At 44.0% G+C, this 21,319-nt stretch overlaps 1 protein-coding gene across 1 annotated transcript in view; it reads left to right on the top strand.

The window, feature by feature from the left end:
• The first annotated feature begins 1,611 nt into the window (after positions 1 to 1,611).
• The window catches only part of LOC131289475 (inositol-trisphosphate 3-kinase A-like), a 35,982-nt gene continuing 16,274 nt past the window's right edge, over positions 1,612 to 21,319 (top strand). The window contains exons 1-2 of the mRNA XM_058318742.1: positions 1,612 to 1,744; positions 19,653 to 20,343. Of these exons, the coding sequence (XP_058174725.1) occupies positions 20,080 to 20,343 (264 nt within the window). The 5' untranslated portion in view covers positions 1,612 to 1,744; positions 19,653 to 20,079. The remainder of the gene's footprint in view (positions 1,745 to 19,652; positions 20,344 to 21,319) is intronic.

The raw sequence follows: 21,319 nt of genomic DNA, 5'->3' as shown, positions 1-21,319 counted from the left end.
GAGAAACATTTATTTATAATTTGTAGGATCGAAGCAAACGAAGAGTTTAAATATTTTTATTAGGACGCCAAAATGGGTCGAAACTTTATTCGTCCAACCGTCACTACGCACTTTCTTCTGCACAGCGTGTATTGATTGTTGAATAAAAAAATCATTGAAGCATTTATTATATTTTTTTAACTATTTTTCTTTCAGGTAATTACAACGGGCAGTATCATGCATGGCCACAATAAAAAGGTTCGTGGCTTGCGTTACGGTTGTCGGTCATTGAAGTCTTTTGTATGTGAGAAGACAAAAAGCTGACTCATCAAGGGCCGGAGAAAAGTTATACGTATGCAGTGTGTGTACCGTAAGTAGGGTTTCGGTTGAATGTTATTGAAGGGTCGTAATGCACAATTTATACAAATTTATTGCATGAATATGATTGCTAAGATAATCGTACCAATGTATGGTACCGTTGCAAAAATGGGTCACCGTGAGTAAATCAAAAGAATAAAAACTACTAAAAGCAGACCGAATTTTCACATAGTGCTTTAAAAATAAATTCCAGCGAATTGGTTGAGAGCATATTCCTAGGCGTTCGACTGTGGTGAAAAATGATAAATGGATCGTGGCTGTACTAAACAGGTTCACAAAACATGATTTGACTGAGTGCGAACCCCCAAGAGGGATATATTTTCAATCTGTCACGAATTACCGTAAGAAATTGGGGATATAAGAAATCTTAACCACATAGTTGACGAAGCCAGTGCGCCTCCATTGTTTCTTTAATCAATGGTGGGTCCCATTGGTTGGTATTTTTCTTCCCGGTCAAACAGATTTGAAACCTCTCCTTCACTCACTGGAGCCGATTGTGAACACGGCACGGTTTAATGCTCGGGCTGAGACAATTAATCTTCCGGCTAATGAAACTCCCGAAAGTGACTGCCAACATTAATGGGCTTGATTAATCAAATTAACTTGATCATACTAAACGGCTCAGTTTTTTCGTTATTGTTTATTTCGGTTCACCCTTTAGCGCATGGCCGTGCTAGTTTTGCACTTTCGATGTCGATCGCAGATCGTGCGATATTTATTATCCTTGGCCACTGTCTGGCACTATTAGCAAACCGATCGCGTATGGTTTATTTTATTTATTTAGTTTTAATTTTTTTCGGTTCATGTTTGACACCGGCAAAGCCAATTCCATACACACAAGAACTGAGTGTTTCGTTAGGATCATAGGTTAAGAAGGGTTTTCGGTTTGTTTTACTTTTCCTCATATGAAGAATAAACAATTTGAGTATGTCGGTATATTTTTGAAGATTGATCTCTGTCTTTCTGTGAAGGTCCTTCGTAGTTACAAACGCAATGACAACAAAACAAACGAACACACGAACCGCGAGAGCGTTCAAAAATGATCGCAACACAAGGAGGGGAGCTTTCGGAGAGAACTTCGTAGGGCACTTCGTATGAGGATAAATATCGTGGTGCTCCCCAGTGTGACCTGAAAAGGGAGACAACACCTTTTGGAGGCCGAGAAAATGAGCGAGAAAACCGAAAGCTTGCGATCTGTTGCCGCGAGGATCGACGTTGCTGGATGCTGCTAAGGTCCGACAGTTGCCATCGAACTGTCGCCCAGTATTGAGGTGATTTCGCGTTCGTTGATCGGATTTCGGCAGCACTTTGCGGTCCAGTGTATCGTGTGATTGTGCACAGCAAACCGTGTTCGCGGTGTGTGACGTTCGAGAATCGTTTGTTTTGGGTACGCTGACCCTTATGCGCCCTGTTGTGTGGTGCGTCGTGTTTCCATTATGGTCGTTTCTCTCATTTCGATCGATCCATCCTGCCGCAATGGCTATGAGGATGCGGCATTTTTCGTTGGTGCTTGTTGACTCTTCGTTTGTTTCTTTCCCGCTGGTTGTTCTCTGGCTTCAGCCTCAGGTTCCCCAACGGTGCCCGATCGACGTCCGATTAAATTGTAACAGTTTGACCGGGATCGCTGCGCCGCCATGACTGTGCCTCGGTCGGTTTCAGTGCTGTGTGCGGCAGCTGGCAACTGCACCTCCGCCGTGACGTAACGGCGGACAAATTGAAACAGATTTAGTGATTAGCCGTCGGTTTGTACGTGTGCGTGCGTGCTAGTGTGCTCAGTCCGGACAGGGTCGGGTCCTACGAGGTGCTTTCTCCCGCGCGAAGGGTCCAAACGCCGATAACCCAACCCGTGGCTGAGCGGGCGTCCTGCTTCATCATTCTCACCGTGTCCACTCCATCCATCCATCGTCTCCAGTCCCCACCGTTCCTCACCCGACTGCCACAAGCAAGCAATGCAATCGCGCATTCGATATAGCGTCTTTATTTGAACCTGTCGATCGTGTGTGATCGTAATAATCAATTTACATTTATGAAACATATCAACCAGTTTTTTCTCCCTCTGATTGATTTTGATCCTCACCGGCGGTAATGTAGTGGTGTTCCGTGGCGTGCCGTGCCGTGTTGTGTGTGTGGCTGGCGGAGAATGCGGTCCCGGTGCGGATCCGACTGCACGCTACACACGATCGAGAGATTCCTAAAACAGGCCGATGATGAATGCTACAAATTGTTGACATGCCTGCCGGGCGCGCTGCATATGCGTGTGGTGCTAGAAAAAGGTGGTGCAGCACCTAGGTTTTTCTTTCTCATACTTATTCTTCGCCTTACGTGCCTCATTCCTCCATTGCCTTCCATTTTGCCAACTTATGCGTCTTGCGCGGTCGCCGTAAGATGGTTGGATGGTGCGGCGCTCATTAGGGACGCTTTGTATGCGTTCATGTGGTGCTGTCCTATTGAATCACAGGCAGTCTTTCGTACCTTTCGTGCTCAGATGTATGTACGGACGTCATCTAATGCTATCCGGTCGTAGAACGATCTCACAGTTTTGAGTGCTATCATGTTTCAGGTTCATATTAGCAAATGCTTGACAAAATGTGTGTTGGAGCGTCACCTTCACGCATGAGATACCAATTAAAACATTTATGTTGTTTGAGTTTTCCAACTGATGCTGTGGCGATACTCAAATCGAGGGAAATCAGTATCAAAAGATGAACAAATCGATATTTTATAACTTATTTTTCTACGTATTTTTATACATAGCGAATAAAAGGCAAATATGATCAAGGCTTTACACACTCTTGAATTTGCCAATATTCACATTTGGAATGCAGTAACACCATATTTTATAAGCAGGAAAATAAATGCCTAGGCTAGCTATTCCAAAGTTTATTTGTAAATGCAGGTTTTTCACTGAGTCACCGAGAATTTTAATGTTTCAAAGAGGCTTGTGATTGCGTTCGTTCTAAACTTTATGCTACATGACAATTTCGCAATTATATGTTGTTTAAAATGTCAGTTAATCTACGGGAACCGCGTAATACTGATTTACCACTTTTGGTATTTTCGGTAGATATTTTTTTTTTAGTTCAAGGTAAGAAGCGTTTCTAAAAAATTATGTAAAGTTTTACTGGATCATTTTTTGATATGGTAATTGTTTTGGAAATAAATAACGCCAATGTTTGCTAGTCTTCAAAAACCTCATTCCTTGGCGTCGAGACACAATCGCATTGGTTTTATTAACATCTCTTCTAGATGCCAGTTACTGTAGATTTCGCATCTCACGCAGCACCTTAAAACCCGACGCGCACAAAAGGTCCCATTCAAATGCTGAAACCCTTTTTTCAGGGCGGACCAACTAGAGACACAACTAACTAGTCTCCCGACTGTGACTACGACGCAGCTCATTGTTTGCAAAGACTGGAAAAGACTGCCTTGTATCTGGTGAGACTTTGTGTTCCGCAACATCCCGACCTCTTGTGGAGCCCGAAGATCTAAACCCTCCGACCCTCAGTTCACTCCTCGCTGTCGCTCTCGAGGCACCCTTTTCCCCCCGGTGTTAGCATAACAAAAGCGTAACAAACAATCGGGTGAGTGCGTCACTGCGCAATGAGTAACCCGAAAATGGGACCAAGTGGTTTCCGTGTGCTGCCAAAATGTGTAAGATTGACTCCTATGCGCGGTTCAAGAACATAATGGCGGATGGAAAACAAACACAAGGACAAAGTCGTGCCTAAGTCGGCCGGGCGATGGTAGTTCGTGGAGGTTTTGTTATGGAGATGATACAGCAGGGGCTCACATTAATGAGTATATGTTAAACATTTGCTAAATGCATTTTTGGACTTTGTGTAGACGAACAATTTGATGCTGTTGTGGTGAACTATGTGTTCTAGAATTTTCTGTAACAAAGAGGTGTATTAATCGAAACACATTTGGACTAAAAGTATTTATTTCTTCTTTCTGAATTGGTTCAATTGGTAGCCATAAATACAAAAACAAGTGTTGTTTTGGTCTATTTCTCGATAGTTCGCTATAGTTACCGTTGGATATCAAAGATTGGCGTGCACCATAATCCGGCAAACTCGAACCGAACCATTTGGCCCAAACCTGGTCATTCATAACATACGCGCCCGAGCGACGCATCGAGCGAAAGCGTGAGATACGCCGAACCACCACCGGGACCAAGGGACACTCCTGAAACCCAAAACACTGTCCCCAAAAGCGGGTACGGCAGGGTAGACGGGTGGGTTCGAGGTGAGACGGAGCGTAATAGCGCGTGATCAGCGTTGATCATAAATCCTGAGCATAACGAAGCGTGGCGAAGCCCGAGTTCTTCGCCGATGTTGCCGATGCGTGGCCGTTGTGGTTGTCGTGAGACTCCGATACCTCCAAGGGCGTCCCAACAGATTGCGGGCGGTCGCCGGGTGATACGTCAGGGGTTTGGGACGTATTCAACCGCTCAAACTAGGCTGCAGAAGACCAGATTTAAAAGAAGCTAAAAAAAAGGAGCAACACCACCGATGCCAACCGACCGTTCGACAAATGCTTGAGATTGATTTTGTAACGTTTTTTTAGTCCCTTCTTAATAATCACCCCATTCTCCCCTCGTCCCCTTGAATGAACTGGTTGCAGCAGCGCCAGCAGCCCCTTCCCCATCAACCTGCCCTTAATATGCTTCCTTTCGGTCGCGGTCGAATCCGAAAGGCCCCGATTTCGCCCCGTCCGGAGAAGGGAGCGTGATTGATCGTAGCGCAATTCGATGGCTGACGAATTCGGTGGATGCAAATACGTACGCGGCGTGCCGGTGGAATAGGTGGTTTCATCACACCTCATCTCATGGGTCACGGGATAAATTATGCACAATTGTAATATCTGGTGAGGATTGGATCCCTATAGTTCGGTGGTGAGGAGTGTGACCCCGAATAGCCATACGATGCGGTTACGCTAAAATGGTGACTGACAGTCATATAATGACGAGTGAGGACGTAACGTTTGCTGCCCACCCGAATCATAGCGCACCGTACCGATGCAAAGGATCTTCTAAGACCCTACGGCACTTGTCAACTGCTCGTTCGGTAAGCCGCCCGTCCCGTGTGCAGACAAGTACCATGACGGCTATGCAAAATGACAGCCGAGAGGGAGCCCGCTGCAGCGGCGATATAACTGACACGCTAATTCCCTGCCGTTGCATGGGACACGCACTGCCAAGAGATCCGGCTAATGGATGGACTTTGATTTAGGCTTAATTTCAGGAATGCCCATATTCGGCCACGCTTCGGTACTTCGTCGGCTGGCTCGAGTGGGCTGGCTTTGGGGTGCCCGCAACGATGGAGTCGTAGGTATACTGCCCATCATAGATACCGGCTATTCCGAAGGCTAGCCTTGCTGCTGCTAGTGGCTGATGATGATGACGACCGCGAACGCCTTCAGGCGCACTCTGGTGCTGTAATTTGCCGAATAATTGCTCACACCTGATAAGCCCTTGCTGCCGGAGTGGGACTATTAATGTGGTGCCGAAATGGGCTTTTGGCACTCTTAATTCGGCGGCATCAATTAAAAACCTGACATCCCATACCGGTCCGGCGCATGGGAACGTTTACGATCGTGGCGCCTGTCGTGCCTGGTGGAGCGCGATTCGTCGCGTGCGTCAAGCGTTGAATTGGCGATAGGAGGAAGCAACGCCAATTCGGGGCGAAAAGGAAACAACGAAAAAAAAAAAACGTCAGCGAGAACACAGTAAACCGGCAGAGAATTAAAACTAAACGACTTTCCCAAAGCCGCTAATTACCATTTTGGTGACCGAGCGGGCAGACGAATGTCTACGACCGTCGAGGTAGTTTTATACGTTTGTGCTTTTCGTTTTTTTTTATCTCGCTACGTTCAGCTCGTCCATCCTGCCGGCGCGAACCACGAATCCCGCCATCGCCACGGAATGATCCTTTTCGCACCCATTTTGGGTCACACCGAACCGCGGCTAAAGGTTCACCCCTTTTTAGCGGCCATTTGTGCACTTATTTAATCCTAATTTGGTCATCCAGTGATGCGGTCGAACGCTGGGGTTGACGTCGCTTTTCGGCAAAAGCGTTTGGACAACGGAATTCACTGCATCCCCAGGTCGTAACTGCGTCGTTTTGGAGCGAGCTTTTTATATCAAGAGATCTGGAAGTGACGATTTTACCAAACGGTTGAAAGAATTTTTTTTGATTGATGCAAGCGAGGAACTTGCCTTTATTTATTGGTTTGCTAAACGGTCTCTTTAATAGATCAATTACAAAGTTCACGAAATCGATCGATCAGACTCGTAAATAGTCGACACTATCAACTCTTTCTATTTTTCTCCCCAGAAAACGACACGCTGAGGCCAAGACACACGGTTGATTGATCGATATATGTTTTTCCTAACGTAGTATGAGAGTTCGGAACCAAAAACCAGGACACAAGAAAACTCAAGGACCGTCAACGATGCAATATACAGCTGAAAACAGTCGCAACTGCACTACACCAAATTGTTGTGCAACGATTAACGTTTTATACCGTCCATTATTTTGCGCTCGTGCCGTTGCCATTTTCTTCTCGACGAATTTTTCCATCGGATCGAAGGGCCGAGATGGCAAAAATGATTAAATAAAGTTTGAACGCCGATTTGACGAATGAATACATTCGTAAAACGTCACTTTCTGTATCTTGTCGAATGTTTCCTTTTCGATACGGATGAAGCTGGCTCCCTCTCCTACCCTCCCCTCCCCTCCCCTTTCCTCTCCTCTTCGTCACAATACTATCAGCCTACGACATTCGTCGCATCAATCAATACAAATGGAATGACAACTTACTTTTTTCGCATCGATTGACCACTTACGGCAGCAGTTAGCGAAGCAGTTTACAGAACGATAAACACCCCAAATTAATTCTTTTACGATCCTTCATTTACCGGAATGTTTATTGATTTATTCACGTTCGGTATTAACAGTGCCTCCAAGGGGGGTAATTTCGTATTTAAACGGTGAACATATACGAGAGGGTTTGGAGAAAATTGAATGATTTTTGTGTGTAGATGATATGGGCTTCTGATTGAGATATTGAGTTATATCAAACAGATGAAGGAGAAAAATTGCATGTAGGAGTTATTACATACTTTTTTCTTTCGTTGTGTGTTCAAATAAGTAGCGAATAACCATGAAATTTGGATTGTGAAAATAAGTTAGATAATGTGGATCATTAGCGCATTTAACAAAAATGAATAAATGCCTTTATTTTACAAAAAATTGCAGTATAAATTAAATATTTATCTAAAATTTTGGTAAAAAACTTTTCTGGTCTTTTTCCTCTTTCTTTTTTTCTGTAGTAAAATAATTTTGAAACCACTCAAATTTTGATTGTTGAATAAAAGTATGAAATTTGCAAGTAATAACCTACATTTGTAAATTTATAGCTTGTTTGTGTGAATTTAAGCAAATAATGAAAGTTATGCGATTTGTTTGTATTACCAATATGTAAGTAAATAGCAATAAAGCAATATAGAAAAAAGCTTCACTTGTTTACATAATCCACGTAGGTACGAGGAAACTTTATCATATCTCGAAAGTAAACAAAAAGATTAATTATTGTTATCTCAGTTTAAAATGTATTTAAAAGGATAAAAATGCTTCAAAGCATTTGATTCATGAAGACCGACGTAAAACGATATGATGGAAAGGATATCAAGAAACGTTGGGTGTGACTCGTTTTGTTATTCTCTTAAAAATTGTGCTGTTGAAGAATGATAGTAATAAAAAGGATCAGTTAACCATACAAGCATTGTTTAAACTCCTTGTTTCGGCAGTGAAAGATATGAGTGATTCCAACCAACTTAAGCCATACTTTGTAACTGGAGCTCTGGTCCTTCAAAACAGATTACTCGACTTTGTTTGTTGTGTTCCGGCAAGGATTTTTTTCTCTTGGGTACATTACGTGCCCGACATTGTACTTTTCCCTCTACATTCGTTGCGACGATAATCCACTTTATTTCGACACTGCGGACCCTTTTCTCTTCGATGCCGTGCTCTGATACCGGAGCACGAGCGTATATCGATCGTTGCCGTACGATCGGACCACGAACCGTATCGTGTACCCGTCGCCACCGGCACCACCTCCGCCACCTTCGCCGGTCGGTGTTCGGCGTTGATTAATGGCTTTTTGATGAATTTGACATTTTGCAGCTGTCAACAGTGATTTTCACCGCGTTCGACTGGCCGATCGCTTGACGGCTCCATTCACTTTACGCCGAAGACGGTCGAGTACCATCGAGGCTGAGGCTTTTGGTGCAGTTAGCAGTTCCGGCCGGGATAGTGGGTCAGTCGGGATTTCGACGCACACTGAAGAAAAACAAGAAAACAGTCTGTTGCTGCATTCCTGTTTCCCAGCGTCGTACGTACTTTTCATTAGGCTACACTCCTGCTGTATATTAATGGGTTCCACCGAATCCGTCCGTCCGGTGTGTGACGCTTCAAGTTGTGCGGAAACTTCAGCCGGCGCTGGCATTCGGAGACAGCGATCCAGTGCATCCACGTGCATGATTGATGCACCGATGATGATTCGGCTGCAGTTTTTAACCTTCGATCTCACGCGCGATCGAAACGCTGCTTCAACTTGGTTCGAAGAATTTATAATTTATCGATGTTTTTCACGTACTTACGAAACAAAGACGACAAAAAAAACTACAACATTTAAAACGTTCCTCCGAACTGCGTCAGCGCACGGAACAAACAGCGAGTGGCGGGCGATAATTTTGTGGCTCCCTTGGCGCTGGGAAACGGGGGAAATTCTTAACCATCGGGAATGGCCTGCTTCGTCTTCTTTGATTTTTATGGGGGGGGGGGGGCCTTTTTCGTGGGCGCGCAAAAGTTGACCAGGGATCATAAACCCAAATTCGGCCCTTTGCGAAAAGGCGATTCAAAACGCACCGATCAAATTTCGCCGGAATGCGTAATGATGGTCGTAAATTATGATGGAACTGCACAAAATGTTCATAATTTCGTTATATATACGTATATATTAATAATTTTATTCTTCCTCGGCCTCGGCCGGTCCAACAATGCCGTTCGTTTTGTTTCGTTGGTCCTTGCATCGCCTGCTTGGTGTCAGAATGCGTTCTGCTCACCGGCCCACCGACTCGCCGGGGCCGAAATTCCTCTGGGGGGGCTTGTGCCACACGGTCGTGTCCGGGACCATGTTCGCGGCAACGACAACAACCGGCCGTAATGTCTTTAAAAGGGCATTCCGACCCGCTGCAGGTCCGATACGTGACCGTTTGGTCGGTTCGTTTTCCGCTTAATATGATAATCAAGACATTCTACCGCCCAAACCGCATTGGGATCGCTCCGGGCTCCGGGCGTCTGAGCCGGATTTTTGAGACAGGTTGATTTATTTTCGGTTCCGTACGGCGCACTCACCGTGTAACGATTCATCATATTCGCGGGGTTTGCTGGCGGCCGACGAAATTATGGCCGATGTGGCTGCCCGGTTGACGAAACCGGCAAACCAGACCCGTTGATGTATTCTACCAAAGGTGGAGAACAGGACGTGACACGGCGGGGACAACGTGCACGCAGGGAACGCAGAGGTTTACGATGCGCCATTTCATTACGGGCTCGGGGGCCAATTTTATTTGAAACCATAAACGACATTTTCACAGCTCACTAGGTGTACCGATGAAATTTATCGACATCGATAAACAATTGCAGCTCAGCGTGTTCATATTAATTTTTATCACTGTAACAGGTGGCGGAACAATCGCCCGTTGAAGCAAAACCGGAATAAATGCTTCAATGTTTGAGGCGCAAAAGAGGAGAAACAGGAATTTAAAAAATGGGAACAGTACACAAGAGCGTGTTAAATTTCCAAACTTCTACTAGCGGGAGCAGAAAAAAAGAAGGAAAACCCAAAACCTTGTCCGAAAAGGACATCGGGTCTCGCAATGGATCGCATCTGATAGCGATTTTGTCATAAGTGAGCGTAATGTTTCGTGCCGTAGATTTCGCGATTGTCCTAGTCCCAAACCGCGAACCTTCCAAGCGACCCTTCCTTGGGATCGTTTTTTTTTGTTTTACGCGGCAGAACGGGGGAAGGAATACTGGGTCCCTTCACCCCATCCGGGCGAACCCATCCCACCCGGGAACACGCACCGAACCGATGTGTTTGCAGTTTCGAGAGCAACTTTCGCGCGCCCGACGATCACTCCCGAGGCCCGATCGTCACGTGAGCGCGAGGGCCGTAAATTACATCAGTCAATTAAGTTTAAATAAACGAGTTAATTTAAAATACGACCGCGCAAGCGTGAGTGGGAGAAAGGTTGAGCAGGGGAGGGTAACGGGGGCAGAGTAGTTCATCGTGGTGTTGGAGGCCACGGTAATGGGTCGAAAGCCGGCGCGCGTCCCGCGGGGTGCATCCGTGCTTGTGAGTTGCGAACAAATTATGGGCAAATCGTTGTTTGCAATGGAATATTTATTGCATTTCACTGCACGGCACCGCGCGCGACGAGACACGGCTGGCGATGCGGGCGCGTATGGGGATGTTGTTTGTGCAGATGTTATAATTTTCTCGTGCATGTACGTGTGGACAAACCATTTGCGATCGGCCGGATAATGCTGGCAATTTGTTATGGATGCAGTAGTACGGCTCAGTGGGTCGATTGATTGCAGACCGCAAACAAAACATGAGAGGACATTTTGTTTACTCAAGCAAACTGTAATCCGAAGCGTGGGAATGCATTGGTTTCGTTCAAATAAAACTCAGATTTCATTTAATTACACTTATGTTATTGGAGTTTTTTTCGAAGTACGAGTTTCTTCGTTTACTTTTTACAAAAAAGCGTTTGCTTGTTTATCTCACGTTTTTTGAAAGTCTAAATTTTAATATTTTAATTTCATTTTTGAGTTTGCAAACGGTGTTTCTGTTTTTAAAATCTTAAATACCTTTGGGTTATTTGTCATTTTTAGCTAATCATACCCATCCCAACTGCTTATTTTGAAGTGAGGAGTCTTCAACATGTGTATTATTATATTAAAGTAATGTTGTACCTCCATCGAGATAGAGGGTTCCAGCCGCAAAACTGCGCACTAGTGCGGATCGTTAGCAGTGTACGAGGTTCCAGAAATAGGTTAGCGACAAGTAAGGTTATTCCGACCGCATGGTGGCAGTCAAAATGTAACAGGACATATGGCCTTAATAGCCGGTCCTTAACTCAATAGAGGTCCATGTCTCCAGGTTACGAAGGTCCAGGAAGCTGGATTCAAAAGCCGTGCTGGGGTAAATCCTCGCAGAAGAAGAAGAAGACGAAGAAGAAGTATAGTATATGGTTCTTAATTTACAGTACATTTAATCTCATTCTCTAGCTTCGGGATCTCTTTCAAAAGATTCTAAACCAGATTTTTCGTAGTTTAAAACGATGTGGATGTCTTACAATTTCTACTTAACATTTCACTATCTCATGTTGACAATTATAGAAGACGCGAAACATTTCTACATTGTATTTGATTGTCATGTTCCGAAGCGTCATAAGGTTCAAATGAAGATTCCTTCAGGCCCTGCTCAATCTGGCAGCCACACTGATAAGAAGTTCTCCGTTACGCGAACCATTTACATCAAGCGTGGCGCAACTGCAACGCCAGCTTATGTTTGCCGATGAATTATTCAGTGTGCGCAAGATGCGATTTAATGAAGAAAGACTTGCAAACACCGGCCTGCAGCGCGTCATATGTAGCCTTTATATGTATACTATCCGATGTGTGGCAAAGACCTGTGACGCACAAGAGGGTGCCATCTGTTATTCTCCGCGAGTTATCTTCGGCAATCGGATATAGCTGGCAACGTTTGAGTGCTCCATGCGCTTTCTTTCCACCATGTCCGTTCTTGGACCGATAGATTAAGATAAGACAACCACACTCCATTTGTGCTCGATCATCCGCTCAAAACGGCGTGCTGCTCTCGAGATGAATCGCAATTGGATGGAGGCTGGATTAATGCAGAACTTCACGATAAAAAAAAAACGATATCGGTATGCGAAATGTGCATCTCCGTGGGCAACGAACTTGGTGCCAAACGATTACGCTGTCACGCGCCGTTGTATCGATGAAGTTGACGCCACACCTTGGAGGATTCCTGTGCATCGCAAAACCTTGCCCCCATCCTCTCTACCGCAGGCGGGGCGTCCATGAGTTGCCTGCGTACGGTGTGTTCCGTTTGGATGTTCTGAATCGTCGCGTTTCATTATGAATTTTCCTCTCGTCGCGAACGGTATTCCGCGTCCCGGTACCGAGTACGTCTTTCAGCTTCGCAGAGAGTTAGTGGAAGTTAATCGTTACCCCACACTCGAGCGGGCCATCACGACTGAAAGCGGCCTGACTTCGCAATGACCATCAGTATCATCAAGCCATCATACCTCAGCCATCCACAGCCTCTTCGGAGCTGCAAGTTCGACGCGTCGATCCGATCAGCCTCATGGAATTCTCCAAATGCCTTCCGAATAGGCTCGTTTCAAATGGTAATGTTGGGAATGGAGACGATGCAATGCCGGTTTGCTGCGAGGTTGAGTAAATGGAATCTTCTCACGATCCATCCAAAGAAATGCTGTAGACTAGGAGCGGATCGTTTGTAGGACAACTCGCCTTGGGCCTTGGTAGCAACGATTGATGATCGATGATGAAATGATTTCTGAAAAAGTATCGATTTGCCATTTCCCTAGTGACGTGTTGCAACAGCCTTTCAACAAGCTCATCGTTAAACTCACGAGAGTCAAGTTGTTGGCGTACCTTAATGTATGTTTTATGAGCTGCGCATTTTTATGGACTTCAACGGGCTGCAAGTGGAGTTGAGTTAGCCACCTCCAAGCTGTTTGTAAACGCAGATTTATGTTTTTCTGCGATATCACACCTGCATCACGGCTGGCTTTAAATTACCTACCGAGAATCAGATCGGTGTGATAAGCCATAACGAGCCAGAGAAAAACTCCTCCCTGCAGTTGTGACAAGGTGCTAGAGGGCTTAATCATAGTCTGGGTGTGCTACCCCTACTGCTCTATAATACAGACAACACTAGAAATTAATTCATCCACAAGGGATGCACTAAGAAACGGACGACATAACATCAAGCCAGCGGCCGCAACCCTTTGGTCATATCTTGTCATTGATACAACTTTATTGTGTCCGTGATATTAGCGGCGCAAGGGGATGGGCAACAAACTACTTGTCTTCCCTCAAGTACCCAACTACTTGCTACCAAGGGGCCCGGTAAAAGGGGTAATTATAAATAATTATTATCATTCGCCTGATAATAAAACACCGATCGGCGAAGATAGCGCGGTCTATCATCTTTCTAGGATGCAAGAAATTGATATGATTAATAGATTGCTCTTGTTATTTCTTTTTTTTTCACATACTGCCTGTCCACTCGACATCTTCTTTTGCTTCGTCATTTCTTGTGGGCAGGTCCTGTTGGCATCGGGTGTAGATTCCCGATAAGATAAGTGCAACATGACAAGCATCATAACATCGATAAAAATGCATCCTTCATTGGTTTCCCTAAGGGTTCCGGACGGTGGACAATTTTTTCTCGGTACTCCATACTTATATCCTTTTACTATAGATATGTTTATTTTATATATGAATATATTTGGAAGAGTAATATGAAATGTACCCATACATATTTGAAGTTAAAAGTAAATTTTAATCCTCCATCAAACAAAATCTCAGCTATTATGAGTATGACATAAAGCTATGAGTATGATTTAATCTCTCTTGTACACATTCTCATGTTTGCTTCCATGCAGGCGGCAAACGGTATACCGTTCAGTCTCGCTTCAATCATTCCTATCGAACATGATGTAAACTGATGTTCTTGCTGGATGTTAGGAGTGTTCTACAACGGCTACTCGTGATAGACGCGCGATGGTCCCATGTCGAGGCGCCCGCCATCCAATCGCAAAAACACCACAAACTACATGAGAAACGCATTTGTGCGGGGTGTAGAAAAAAAACGACATCTCCGGGAACATAAGCACGTTCCCGGGGAAGAAGTAAATTAAAACCATACAACAAGTAATGTAGCTGGGGTGTCTCACCAACGGGACGTTCGTAAACACCACAAGGCCTCCAGCGAATAGCGGCCGAGACACATGTCGAACTTGGTGTTTACTCTTTTTTGGAGCACCATTGCTCCATCGGTGGATGGCGAAAGGTGCAGGAGCTTAAGAGAGCTACCATAACAACTCCGGGCAAGACAGGTGATTATTGAACCAGTTGAATACATCAGGATCACAGTTTATCCGTCGCTTTACACCTTCCTTAAGCCGATTGCACATAAATCATTCCCTTATCGTCACCAGACTGGGGATCCTTGCCAGTACACGGGATTTCTCGCCTCGCCAAATCGTTGGTTTTGGAGCCAGCGTACTACTATGTGGTTTCGTTGTGTCGACAAGGAACTTGGCAAGTTTTGCTATCCTGAGCATTCTTTATCACAACCAAGGAACACTATGTTAATCACGGCAATGCAGGATTTAGGCCGCATACATTTTTGGGGAAAGCAACGGGTTGTCATGCAGCAAAGTCCTGTGACATTTCTTTGTGATGTTGATTAATGATAGCTTTGCTTAATGTTAAGTAGAAGTACTTGTTTTTATATTTTGTAATATAAAATAATGGCCATCAGTATACTGGCCATTGAACGAAGAAAATGACGTGAGAAAAGCACTTATGCACTTGTGACATTTCCAATCAATATTTTGAATTAGAAATAGCATAACAATATAAATCGTTACCACATACTACCACATACTCGCAACATTTTGCTCTTTATTGATAACTAGATTACGATTCAACTTTGTTGGCTAACCAGTAATAAACGTTAGTTGTTGATTTCAAAATCATATATTAAATTGGGCTAATTTGTTGTAAGTAGTACTATGTTTTGCGATATAACTTTAAACTTACTCCATACTACGACGAAAGTGCTGTAGCAGAGCTGGACTGATTCGTATATTCAAAACGTGTTCTAATGCTACCAAACTTTTAGTAGAAATCATTGATCGTCAAATCAGCATTTATTGACATTTTTCAAGTTTGGCATTACGACCGAATGTTTTCATTGGGTTGACACTGTTACAGCGAGAATGTTTAGCACATTCATGCATGATACGTATCATTTTTAAAGTTTCATCATTTGTCTCAACGTTTCATGTCATGTGTATGTTTTCCTGCGGTTTTATGTGGATTTGACAATGAAATATGTTTAAAAAGTTCAAAAATTAAATTGCATATTTTCAAACCAATTGAAGCTAAGCAATATTAAAATGCTATAAGTTGATATAGACTGTTTGGATTGATTGACCAACTCTCCATAGTTAGTAAACACAAATTTCCCAAAAACAGCCAAACAACAAAGCTTGTGGTGTGAAGCAATGACGCTCACAAGCATTCAAAGGGTTGAAAGAAGCCATAAACTGTGAGAAAATATCACCAACGCAGGAGTTTATTTTCCTTACCATTCAAAGAACGGAGCTTTTTCTCAAAGCCTCAAGCTGTCTGCTATTGACTTGATTTGGTTTAACCGTTCAAGTAGCGATAGCCGCACTCATTCGACGCTATCAGTGCATTATGAGGTAGAAAGGATTGTCCATCGTCAACATGTCTACTTTTCCGTTACCGAACGAGCTCCAAGCGCACAAACCGTTCGTTCGCCAAACATCATCCGCAGCTTAACGCCATCACTTAGCGATGTCTGCCCGAGCCGGAGTCTGTTTGTCGGAGATTCAATATTTACTTATCACGCTATCAATTGTCGGCCGGGGACCAATAAACAGGATTTGGGGCCCGTGAAGACCCCGCTTCAGCTACCGTTACGCGCATGGGGCCGTGGTTAATCATTAATTAAATATGTATCGGCCGTGCGACGATTGGATACAAGCTTTCGTTGGCGATTTCGTATGCGATCTCTTCTTCGGACCAGTTTGAGATTTGCTTTGGGATTAGGGTCCGGATTGGTCCTCCGAATAGGAGGCCGTCAATCGATGACGACCGGCGCACATGCGAACCCGTGCGGAATCGATCAATTTATGCAAATATGACAAGCGGCCTCCGTGCGTGAGCAGCGAAAGGCTCTTAAGTGTCGCAACCGGGACCCGGACCGGACCCGAACCCCGAACCGGCGGACGGAAGCGTCCATTTTGTTTGCGATAACGTTTCACACCATCTGTCACACACATGGGGCGGCAGTTGTTTGCTCGGACCGGTGCGCAAACGGCATCTCGCACCTTAATCCATACCGCGGTTTCATCCTCTCCACACGTCCCCGGCTCGGAAGGGAAACGAGTTTGTCCTCCCCGGGGATTGCCGTTACGTTTGTCCGCAGCTTCCGTGCGTCACCCGATGGCGGGGAAGATAGATGGAAGTTCTCACACTTAGATGTGGTCCACTCCCATGTGGCCAACGGACAGGCGATACGGGTTGAGTTCGTTTCTGCGTTTCCCATCCCCGGCGCAGGCCCTCACTTTGGGCATCGTGGTTTCTTAAAATGCTTTTGCTAATTTACTGTCAAGTTGTCAAACGTTTTGAAAGGATCTGGCTACTGTCGTTGTTTGTTGGCGCGGTGTTAGTGTTGTGACCGGCGGGCGTTTACCGCCGGGCTTTCGGAATCGATTGAATCTGATAGTTCGCCACGGTGGAAATCATTTTTATGTTTATTTATTTTCCGTCAAAACCACGGCACTCGTTTGATGTGCGAAGAAAGGCTTGCGGAAAGTGTTAACAAGGTTTTAAGCTGTCACTGTCGATTTGAGTTGACACGTTTATGATACTGCCTATGTAGATTTTCAAGAAGGATCAGCTATGCTAAATTTTGATTGGATAGCGTAGAATTGAGTTGAATAAAACAAGAAAGAAACCAAACTACACAAAAGGTTAATTACAGATAAAAGATAAGCTCACAGCATCGATGGTTAAAAAAAATATCTATAATCTACCAATCATTCATCCTAGTCATGCTTTCACATTCACGGTGGTACAACATAATCGATCTGTAAAAATAGTTTATAGAGACCGGTTAGTTTTTGTTGGAATCAAATCTGAGACTCACGTTAATGCATCATTACGTAAAAAAGCATGCTAAACCAAAGGGCATTCAATGTGGTTGCCGATGCTTCTGTTTGTCGGCGCCGAAGGCGAAATGGTGCGGTTTCGTTGGATGATTACTTTTTTATTTGAATACTTTCACCTTCCGGCCTCGGTGCCAAAGCGGCAAAGAATTCCCGCTCGAAGGCAGAGCATATTCGATGGGTTTGGGTGTTTAGCATTTGTTTCGCTTTTGTTTTTGGAATGATTAAGGTCCGGTTATGCTTTAATAAGCCGCTTAGCGCTGAAATTGGGTGAATTTTAAACTGCGCTTGCCCTAGGGGGACTTTATTATAGGCAATACAAGCAGGCTAGTTGATTGGACCAGGATTATGCGATTTCAAAGGTTAACTATGAATAAACGATTAAGAGACTAGCTAAGATTTAACAAGTAAACATTTAAAAAAATTAAATTATTTCAAAAATTTCTTCTCAGAGTTTATCTTTATTTCCCCCCATTGAATGCCACAAAAATGTTCGTACATCAAACTGTTGCTCTTTCACCTCTCGTAAACGTTTCCTTCCATCAATTGGTGAAGTGGTTTATGATGTGATCGGTTTTATGATGAGCAATTTAGTGGAGATCATAACAGTGAATGACTTGTAGAGCCTTAGGAGTCCCATCGAGGAAATCTTGATTTCTTGGACTCAAGGAACAAAAAACGATCAATAAATATTGCCTTCGTGCGAGTTTGGGGTTATACCTATATAAGTCTCAAACCATTTTTTTATGAGTCAACAGACGGTTCAGACAGTAACGACGCCGACGCCAATGCAGCTTGTTAAGTTTCGTTTGACTTTCGACCGTAAATGCGGCGTGGAAATTTGCAGCCAATTTGCACATTTCGCCTGAAACGGTCACCTGGTGTGGTGTTGACGTGTGATTGCGTTTTGTTTATTTCCGCTCCGGCGCCGTAAAAAAGGCGTGTTCAATGACAATAAGCGCTCGCTGTACAGTGTGTAGGAAAGAAATGTGCTGGCCAGACTTGTGGCAAGTAAGCGCCAAAAGCAACGGCTCGATACTTACTCGAAACCAGTCTAGCAGTTGATGCAATAAAACGGTGTGTTTACATCGGTTCAAAAATTAAAGGGGAAAAACACACACTGGTACCAATTACTGTTGCCAACATTGTTTTCGCGGTTTTTGATCGAATGTGATCAGTAGGATCTTTGCAGTTGTTTAATCTTTTTTTATAACGAACATGCTAACTAACGAAACGTTCATGTCATGTATAACGTAAAATATTGTTTATTTGTCTTTTATATTTTTTTATTTGTCTTTTAACAAAACTTCTAACAACCGTCTTGCTACCATTTTATTTCTCGGTCAAAATTCTAGCCTTCATTTAAAATCATATAATTGTGTAGATGATAATTCAATCATTTCAATTTATGAATTGGAAAATAGTAATGCTTACTTTACAACAATTGTATCTTGGTTATCCCATTGCTTTCGTTGATAATGGTTATTTTACAACATAATCCTTCAAACGAACGATGTTTGTAAATAATTCCGAAATCAAAGATACTATTTAAATATTCTTAGACTGCGCAGAACAGCTGCTTTAGTATAGTTTTTTCCGAGTTTTGTTTAAAAGCGACGCCATTTCAAAGCTGCGAGGAGTATTCATCATTTTGATTTAAGATTTGAAGGCTTTGAACGATTGTTGACCACGAATCTCGATGTTTAATTGAAAGTACTTATCGCTCCCGAACGATCGGCCGGGCCACACCCGAATTCGGCTGGCTACCAAAGGTTTCATATTACGGAGAAGCGACCCCAAACAGTGGGCGAAGAGATACATGCAAACAGATGATACAGATAACAACCGGCGGCAACGGTGACATTTAAAGTGACAACCGCACCGCCGCGGCTTCCCGATGACGTGATAATCCCTACGGCAAAGCAATTATTTTTCGCTCAATCTGTGGCTGCATCTGCATTTGAAACGCGCTGTTTCCGAAATTTCTACTGCAGTAGCTTTTTGGGTAGTAAATGTGTTGGGTATTTCTTGTTGGATTTCTCGTCGAGCGTTCCACTTCCGACCGAAGGCCTTTGTCCAGCCGCCCATAAAGAAGTCCTCTGGAATCGTGCGTCGCTACCCTTTCGGATCAATCCCTTCCCGGGCTTACTCCTTCATCTTCCGCCTTTCTTCCGCCCTCTAGGATACGCACCGCAATTACGCACTGCCGCCGATTGACGACCGTTGGCGGAACCCGATGACTGAAGCGTTAATTACGCAGCCATGCCAAACGATTACAATTTAATTAATTGCTTGTGATGTGCGCTCCATGGGCAGTATTTTTATGGGCTCGTGCTGGTTATCCGCTTCCGCTCGACCGAACGCCGTAGCGCTTGTCGACGGGAGAAATCGAACTGATTAACGGCGGCGGTGGCACGCAGCAGGGAGCCAGGATCTGCGAGCTTTCCAGTGAACAGCAGTGAGCTTTCGTTCCTATGTGTATGTGTACGTGTGCGTTTGGTGTGAAAAAGTGTCGTGAAAAGAAAAAGCAAACACTCCCCAATCAGTGCTGCTGTGGCTCTAGTGTTAGGAAATAGGCTAAACGGCGTTTCGGACCATCGATATTCAGTATGTCGCTGTTCACATCGAATAACACGCGGCCGCGGTCGCTCATGGAGGCGCTGCTGGCAAAGAAGATCGAAGCGGCGTCGCAGCAGACCGGTCCAGGCGGATCGCGGCTCATCCGGACGGATTCGATGGACTCGAGCAGCAGCATCGGTTCGCTAGGGTCGCTCATTTTGGGCGAAGATGTGTGCCACTGTGACGACTGTCTGCTCGGCATTGTCGACCTGTACACTATTGGTCCGAAGGAAACCGCGAGTGGCATCAAAAAGGTAGGCATTGGAAGAACACAGCATCAATTTAGTGCCGCAACTAAAGGATGGGATGACAAAGTATTCAATATACTTCATTTTTATTTACATATACTTACATCATATTAGTTCCGCAAATAAAGTTCTTTCGTTTTGCCACGGTATAACAATCTTATCAATCAAATATCAAACAAATTTATAAAATGTTTAACAGATCAAATAGGCGATTTTAGTCCTTCCTTCGCGGCAAGCTACTGCTTCGTAACGAGAATTATTGGAAAAGATTTTACATTTAAGTATTATCAAAATATGTTTAATTAATACTAATGGAGATCATCATACGATTCATCTCCTCTAGCGATAGTTGTATATATTATACTTTAGCCAAATTTGTCCATAACACTGTAATCTACTTCTTATGTCAAAAGAACAGCGACTTTGGCATTCCCTGATCGTTGATAAGGCATATTGATATGGCCACAATAGTTCATAATACAAGACATTAAAGTTATTTAGAGCTCTGAGTTTAAGTGTGTCTTAACTATTTCACTAGCCTTTAAAGGTATTTGACCTACCTTCTATTTCATGGACGGAATAATTCAGCCACTTTTTCCGTTTTACCGCAGCACGGTCCGTGGCCGGAACCAGGTTCAAGCTGGAGACCGCTGAACCGATTGAAGATTTTCTATACATGTGTCAGAATATTGAAAAATCCACATCTGCTAAGTTCTGTGTCTCACAACATCCTTTGTGTACACTCCGCGGTAAAGTAGACAGTATGAACAAGCTTGGTTTGCTGTTTTATCCATAACGGATCCAATTTAAACAATAACAAATTTATATGAACGCATACAATGCTACTCTTGCTGTTATTTTCGAAAGAAAGGGGTTAGAGTTCTTCGTTTTTGCAATATAAATCGTTGAAATAAGCCCGTTTTTAAATCCGTATGTTGCAGCACACAAAACGAATGCCTAACATTTCCAAGCGCCTAAAGGT

This window comes from Anopheles ziemanni, chromosome 3 (assembly GCF_943734765.1).
Source record: "Anopheles ziemanni chromosome 3, idAnoZiCoDA_A2_x.2, whole genome shotgun sequence".
Classification (NCBI taxonomy): domain Eukaryota; kingdom Metazoa; phylum Arthropoda; class Insecta; order Diptera; family Culicidae; genus Anopheles; species Anopheles ziemanni.
The sequence above is the reverse complement of the archived record's forward strand: the minus strand, read 5'-3'. Positions and strand labels throughout refer to the sequence as shown.